Here is an 8,360-nt window from a genome sequence, read left to right on the forward strand (position 1 = left end):
ACTATCTTCCACAGAAGAAAATGACCCATTAATTGCCTCTCTATTTTACAACATAGCTTCCCTGAACATACTGGTGGAAAAAAAAGAAAGAAAGAAAGAAAAAAGAAATTGGCTATGCTCATTCATTTATTAACTTTTTAATACATTTTTTTTAAGACAGGGTCTCACTCTGTTGTCCAGGCTGGAGTGCCGTGGCACAATCTCAAGTCACTGCAACCTCTACCTCCCAGGCTCAGGCGATTCTCGTGCCTCAGCCACCGAATAGATGGGACTACAGGTGTGCACCACCACACCCAGCTAATTTTTGTATTTTCAGTAGAGACAGGTTTCGCCATGTTGACCATGCTGGTCTCAAACCCTAGCCTAAGCGATCTGCCCGCCTCAACCTTCCAAAGTGTTAGGATTACCGGTGTGAGCCACCACACCCAGCTTCATTTATTAACTGATTCAACAAATACTTACTAGCTCCTTAAAACTCTTGTTTGAGCTTAAATCCTTTTAAGTATTTTTGAGTATCTGGCATATACTGTGGACTGAATGTGTCCCCACAAAACTCACATATTGAAATATTAGCTCCCCAATGTAATGATTAGGAGGTGGGGCCTCTGGAGGGTAATTTGGTCATGAATGTAGAGCCCTCATGAATGAGATTAGTGCCCTTATAAAAGGGATTTCCAAAACCTCTCTCGTCCTCTTTCCACCACCTGCAGATACAATGAAAAGACAGTAGTAGTCTTTGACCTGAAAGAGGGCCCTCATCAGTACCCAACAATGTGGGCACCCTGACCTTGGACTTCCAACCTCCAGAAAAGTGAGAAATAAATTTCTGTTCTTCATAAGGCACCCGGTCTATAATACTTTGTTACAGCAGCCTGAACAGACTGAGACAGAAATTGGTGCCAAGAATTAGGGTTGCTGCTGTAACAAACACCTAAAAAGGTTATTTTCATTTATTTTTCACATAACCAAGAAAAATATGTGAAACAGTAAACTCTGACTGTTGAAGCCACTTCAGTGTTTTCTATTACACTAACATTCAAGGCACCCTGATACAAATGCTTACCAAAAATTGCATCTGGAAAGAAAACAAGGAAGGTTAACTAGAGGAGTAGTATGCAAAACAAATTTCAAAAATTAAAAAACCCCAAAGTGTGTCTTCAGATCAAAAGAATCAGTTGCAAAATTATAAAATGATGTAAAACTGGTTTAACAGCAGTTCAGATAACAAAAGAAGGAAGTGTGTTACTAGTGGACTCAAAGTAACCTAACACTAAGACGTGGCTGAGTAACAATGGATAGCTCCTTTACGTAATATTATTAGAACTAGGCGCTCAAGATTATGGAGGTAAAATCTTATAAAGCTTAGCTCTTTATCACATTTCTGGAATAAATTAGGTATACTACATTGAAAGGGACACTGAAAGACAGGATTATCAAAGGAGGTTACCAGGAGGATGAAAGATGTAGAGATCATGTCATCTGAGGACAGGACATGAAATGGCAAGTGCAGTCTTGAAGAGGCACGATGGCTATTTTCAAGAGGTTTCCTGGACAAGAGGGGCTGGACTTAGTCTTACCATTTCAAAGAAAGGCACTAAGAGCAACAGTTGGTTGCTAGAGAAGGTAGATCTGGGCTTACAAGAAGCAGTTTCTTAATCATGAGAACAATTTAAAATTCAAATAAGTTATATCAAGAGAAAGTGAAATTCACTTTCACTGAGATGAAGTAAAGACTGAGTGACCATCCATCTAGGACATCCTAGAACAGTATTTCCCAGAGAGTAGTTGCACAAGAGATTATTTTAACTGGTACATACATTTATTTTATTCATTACTTATTGATTTTAATGTACATTAAAAACAAATAAATGTACATATTAAAGTAACCATTAACCCCCTTGTTTCATGAAGATTACTGTTTTAGGATAAATGAAGCAACAACTTTAGTTGATTGAAAGAGAAACATTAAGTCAATATACTGAATTTAACTTAATTAGCTATATTATTTTATGATGTTAGTTACCACCCTTGAATTTATACACATAAATCATAAAAGGCACCAAAGACTTAAGAAAAAGGAAAAAAAAACTTCTGAGAAGAAAATATTTTTAAAAAAAGAAAGAAGAAAAAGAAAAATATTAAATTAATTATAATATAAATGGTATAAAAAGACGTCAAAAATCACAAAAACTAGCCTGGGCGACATAGTGAAACTTCAACTCTCCAAAAAAAAAAAAAAAAAAAAAAAAAAAAAAAAAAAAACACACAAAAACACAGGTGGGATCATCTGAGCCCAGGAGTTCAAGACCAGCCTGGCCAACATGGTGAAACCCCATCTCTACTGAAAATACAAAAATTAGCAGGGCATGGTGGCACATGTCTGTAATTCCAGCTACTCAGGTGGCTAAGACATGAGAACGGCTTGAGCCTGGGAAGTGGAGGTTGAAGGGAACCAAGATCACACCACTGCACTCCAGCCTGAGCAACAGAGGGAGACCCTGACTCAAAACAAAACAAAACAAAACAATTCACCCAGGTTCCACAAAAGTATCTGAATTTTGGACATACTACTCTGTAGAGATTAGTGCATCAATCGCCCTGAAACTAAAATTTCTCCTTTATCAAAATTGTCTTAATATTCAGTAATTCCCCGAAAACATGGTGATTTACAACTACATTTATTCAAATAGCTATCACAATAAAAATACAAACTGGCTGGGCACGGTGGCTCACACCTGTAATCCCAGCACTTTGGGAGGCCAAGGCAGGTGGATCGTGAGATCAGAAGTTTGAGACCAGCCTGGTCAATATAGTGAAACCCCATCTCTACTAAGAATACAGCCTGGGTAACAGGGCAAGACTCCATCTCAAAAAAAATAAAAAAAAAAAAAAAAGCCAGGTGTGGTGGTGCTTGCCTGTAGTCCCAGCAACTCGGTAGGCTAAGGCAGAAGAATTGCTTGAACCCAGGAGGCAAAAGCTGCAGTGAGCTGAGATTGCGTCGCTGCACTCCAGCCTGGGCAACAGAGTGAGACTCCATCTCAAAAATAAAAATAAATAAAATAAAAATAAAAATAGAAACTAAAATGTTTCAATATTTCAATAACAATTTTAGAAATCTTGATTGTCAATAGCTACAGCTATAAAACATCTGGATCCCTCACATAACTAATCTTTTACCACAAAAGACTGATATTCTTGCATCTAAAAAGCATTTATTGAGGGCCTTCTTGGGCCAGGCACTGTGGTGGACAAAAATTTGAAAGTAAATTAGCAAGTTTTCATTTGAAGGACGTACTGCTACCTTAAGGAAAATCTTAAAACATTTAAGGTAAAAACACAAAAGAGGATGTCTTCATTATTATCTTCGCTGAAAATATATATGTATGTTAGTACAGCTGAAACCCAAACTATTTTCTATGCTATACATACACACACACAACATCTAGACACACGAACCAGATTTAAATATAAATGATCAAAGTTCTGCCTCATACTCAGTATTTTATGCTCTTGCTCCAATACATTCTGAAACTCCTCAAGAATCTCACTGAAGCCCCAAAGGCAATCTTGTGATGTCTGTGTGAAAAGTCCACCTACCTCTATCTTAAAGGACCCTGTGGCAAGCACATTCTTAGAGCACAAAGAAAGTGATGGGCCTCTCGGGAGGAAATGATGCCAGAGTACACTGCTGGAGGCGTTTTTTCCTTCCTTATGAGAAGATTGACCTTTTCTTTTCTTTCTCAGCTCCTTACGCCAAGAGGTACTTTATGTTTGAATAATCAAATAATAAGTGACATCTAGTGTGTCTAAGAAATACTAAAGTTTAAACTTGTCCCCGGGAGACATTGCTCCATGTGTGCATCCCCAGATGGATTTCAACCAAAGTCGAAGAAAGAAAAATAATCAGCCCAGAAAGATTCCCCACCTACCTCCTGAGTGTGTTCCTTATAGACCTGCAGCGGCCCCGCAGCTTTGGCTGTGTCCCAGAGCTGTAGCGAACCGTCACCACTGCAGGTGATGAGGACATGTTCATTGTTCTCACTCCAGGTCACATCGAACAAACCATCACTCCAGTCAAAGCTACACCAGGAAAAAACAAACAAACAACACTTATATAGGCAGCTACACACACACACACACACACACAAGCAATTACAATTATGGCTTTTTTCCTTAATATTTATCACATATTTTAATACATATATCTCATGTAATCTTCACAACTATGGGAGTTAAGTAGAGCAGGTACTTGACAAATACGGCAACAGATTCAGAAAGGTTAAAAAAAAAAAAAAGAGTCCAGTGGAATGCCATAGTCCAAAAATGTAATGCTACAAAGTATACTACTCCACATTTTTTATGTTTTAAGTTTTATAATTTATGAGTGGACACTAAGAGATAGGCTTCAGATTTGTTTTGTTTTGTTTTTTATTTAAGAGAAGGAGTCTTGCTCTGTCACCCAGGCTGGAGTGTAGTGGCCCAATGAGAGTTCATTGTAGCCTTGAACTGGACTCAAGCAATCCTCCCACCTCAGCCTCCCAAGTAGCTGAGACTACAGAGGTACACCAGTGGGGCACAGCTAATTTAAAAAAAAAAAAAATTAGGCCAGGCCAGGTGGCTCATGCATGTAATACCAGCACTTTGGGAGGCCAAGGCAGGCAGATCACCTGAGGTCAGGAGTTCCAGACCAGCCTGGCCAAAATGGAAAAACTCTGTCTCTACTAAAAACTACAAAAATTAGCCAGGCATGGTGGCAGGCACCTGTATGTAATCCAAGTTACTTAGGAGGCTTCGGCAGGAGAATCACTTGAACCCAGGAGGCAGAGACTGCAGTGAGCCAAGATCATGCCACTGTACTCCAACATGGGTGACAGAGCCAAACTCTGTATCAAAAAAAAAAAAAAATTTTGTCTTGCTATGTTGCCCACCAGGCTGGTCTTGAACTCCTGGCCTTGAGTGATCCTTCTGCCTTAGACTTGGAAATAGCTGGGACTACAGGTGTACACCACCACAACCAGCTAAAAATAAACTTCATCCTATGCAAACACCAAGGTTCCTTTTATATTGTAAATTGAAATCCTGAATAAAGAGTCAAAACCTCATTCTATTAAGGCTTTAATAGCAACAATATATACCTTTAATAATTAGAGCCACTTTACCTTCTAAAAAGCCTTAGCCCAGATTCATTTGGATCCAATATTAGTAGGGTTCCACAGCCTAAAGAGGAAAAAAAATCAAGGTCATGCCTTTGAACCTGCCAGGGTAACATCAAAAGTCAAGGAGTTACCAAGTAATTGGTACCTGATTTTAATATCACAAATTTCTCCCTCAAGTTTTTGGGACCTTGAATGCCAAATGGTCAGGTGATCAATTTCTCCCTAAACTTTTTGGGACATGAATACCAAATGTGTTCTCTATTTCCATTTTTATGTATTATACTTCAATTAATAAATATTCAACTTCCCATTGCACTTATGGTTGGAATCCAGACATGGATCTGACAGGGGGGCGAAATACTTAGGGGCCTACTCTGTAGCCAGACAAGGCATCAGGGATACAAACCTTCCAAGTTGGTGTTATCATCCCTACTGACAGATAAGAAACCTCCAGCTTACAAACCCCAGGGACTGTGCTCCTCCTGCTAAATCGCCTTGCCTCACCAATAAATTTAAAATACATCTAACACAGGATTTTAAAACAAAATATGAATGGGGAGATACCTGGTGGGATTTAGCACAACTGGTGGTAATAAAGTCCTGAAAATGGTGTTAACATGTTACCTATCAAAGATTATTTTACAAAAGGGCCATTGTATTTTAAAAGTAATATTTAATTGTATAAAGACCAAGGGGGGAAATCGCTTCTATTTATATATATATCACACACACACACACATATATATTTTTAAGACAGAGACTCTTGCTCTGTTGCCCAGGCCAGACTGCAATGGCATGATCTCGGCTCACTGCAACTTCCGCCTCCGGGGCTCAAGCGATTCTCCGAGCAGCTGGGATTACAGGCACGTGCCACTGCGCCAGGCTAATTTTTGTATTTCTAGTAGAGATGGGGTTTCACCATGTTGGCCAGGCTGGTCTCGAACTCCTGACCTCGTGATCCGCCCACCTCAGCCTCCCAAAGTGGTGGGACTACAGGCGTGAGCCACCGCACCTGGCCAATACAAACTCCTTTTAAAGAGTTTTTGCATAAGATTTAAAGTAGGATTACAGGCCAGTCACAGTGGCTCCAGCCTGTAATCCCAGCACTTTGGGAAGCCAAGGCAGGAGGATCGCTTGCACCCATGAGTTCAGGACCAGCCTGGGCAACACAATAATACCATCTCTACAAAAAAACTACAAATTAGCCAGGTGTGGTGGTACCTGCCGGTGCTCCCAGCTACAGGGGAGGTTGAGACAGGAGGATCATTTGAGCCCAGGAGGTTGAGGCTGCAGTGAGCCACGCCTGCACCATTCTACTCAATTTGGGCAACAGAGTGAGACCCTGTCTCTAAAAAGAAAAAGATAAAAGATAAAAAAGAAAATTCCTACCATTATAGACTCATGAGTCTTCAATCTAACCGGTGGGCCATGTAAATCCGAACGTGCACGCACTAAGAGCTAATAATGAAAATAAATCAAGTATTTCTTTGACTTTTAGAAGTAACTTTTTTTCTGCTGTAGGACAAAACAAAAAATACGGTAGACCACTGGCATTATGTAAGGAGTTGTTGCATCTCGCTTCGGTGCATATAATAGCTGGGGCATGAATTATGGCAAAACCGAGAATGAACCCGCGCCTTTTCATCTAGTTCATGGCCAGAGATGATTAACTATTTTTTTCTTTTCTTTTCTTTTCTTAAGACAGGGTCTCAGTCTGTCACCCAGGCTGGAGTGGAGTGATGAGATCTCAGCTCACTGTAGCCTCAACATTCCGGGCTCAAGCGATCCTCCCGCCTCAGCCTCCTGAGCAGCTATAACCACAGGTCGAGACAATTAACTGGAGTCTCTAACATCTACTTGCGAATGTGTGCACCCCTCGTGAACAACTACCGGTGAGGACTGAACTTGATACATTTCACGGTGTCACCTGGAGGACTCCAGGCATCCGCTTAAGAGCATCCTCCTTAGGAAGACCAGCCCGCAGGTCGCGGCTCGGTGATCGAATGCCTACTAGGAAATGTGGGCCGACTCACGAGCCCTGGAGCGGTTCTGGTTCGGACCCTCCTCCCGGTACGGCTGTGCCGGGCAGACCGATCGGAAGGGCCACGCAGGCTCCCCCGGCTCTCCGCACGGGGACATGCGCCTGGGCGTGTGACAGGTGGCGGAGGCAGCGGAGTCTCAGGGAACAAGAACACGAGCTAGCAGGCTACACCTATATGCGTTTGCACGCAACTGGAAAAGAGGATCGACTCCCGCTCCAGAACGACTCCCGCTCTCCACAAAGGAGGGAGCGGCGCCGGTCAGTACCTCTTCTGCCCCCTGGCGCCGACCCGCGGCACCGTCTACGCTCGGAGGCGCTTTCCCTCGAGCACTAGGAGTTGGAGCCCGCTGGCGCCCACCTCCGCCCCCGCCCAGGCGGCGCGGCCCCGCCTCACCCGCGATGCCGTAGTGCTGCGCGGCGGCGCAGGCCAGGCGGCCCGGCAGGTACGGGGAGAACTCGGCGGCGTAGCCGTGACGGCCTGCCACCCGCAGCGTCCGCGCCGCTCCGCCGCACACCGCGTTCATCCCGCCCGCCGCCCCCGGCCCTCGCCGCCCCGGCCGCGGAAGCCGGTCCGAGTCGGAGACGCACTGGCGCCGTTGGACACACCAGGAAGACCGGGCGGAAGTGCGGGCCCCGTGCTCCGTATTCGAGATTCTGATTGGTCCGCACGGGAAAAGCCGTTGACTCCGACGGAGACCATTTTTGTTTTGGTTGAAACGAAACTGAATTGCGCCTGCTGCAAACATCCGTATCTATCAGGGGAGTGATCTAGGGTTAGGTATTATTAGTAATTACGACAACCTTTGTCGTTGCATCTCAGCCGCGTCTGTACGGCTGTCTGGTTTTTATTAATTCATTGAGCGTTTGGAGGACTGGCATCAGGAACTTTTCCTGATGATTACTAAGTTGTAGCCGCTCTGAATCCACGCAGCGCGTCCAAAAGGCAATTGCGTGCTGCGTTACCCAAGGAAATTGGAAGCAATGATAACTTAAGTCCGTGGAGTCAGTGCGGTATTTCGGAACAAGAGCGTGGGCTACTGGGCTACTTCCACACTATAACTGGAGAAGATGAGATGCCAACTCCAAACTAACCCCCCATGTTTGGCAAGTGAGAAAGAGGAGCTGGCCAGTTCTAATGAAGCTAAGAAAAAGAGCAGCACATC

General features: G+C 43.3%; 1 protein-coding gene across 4 annotated transcripts in view; it reads right to left on the reverse strand.

Annotated features, from left to right (window-relative positions):
• The window catches only part of PEX7 (peroxisomal biogenesis factor 7), an 86,459-nt gene extending 78,300 nt beyond the window's left edge, over positions 1-8,159 (reverse strand). For all 4 annotated transcript variants that reach the window (XR_001825861.2, XM_017530453.2, XM_037739219.1 and 1 more), the window contains exons 1-3: positions 7,592-8,159; positions 5,160-5,217; positions 3,930-4,080 (exon numbers count right to left, since the gene is read on the reverse strand). Coding sequence is in view for 3 of the 4 variants with exons in the window: in XM_017530453.2 (XP_017385942.1) it covers positions 3,930-4,080; positions 5,160-5,217; positions 7,592-7,943 (561 nt within the window). In the remaining variant the exon portion in view is untranslated. The remainder of the gene's footprint in view (positions 1-3,929; positions 4,081-5,159; positions 5,218-7,591) is intronic.
• Between the last annotated feature and the right edge of the window lie 201 nt (positions 8,160-8,360).

This window comes from Cebus imitator, unplaced genomic scaffold (genome assembly GCF_001604975.1).
Source record: "Cebus imitator isolate Cc_AM_T3 unplaced genomic scaffold, Cebus_imitator-1.0 Scaffold65, whole genome shotgun sequence".
NCBI lineage: Eukaryota > Metazoa > Chordata > Mammalia > Primates > Cebidae > Cebus > Cebus imitator.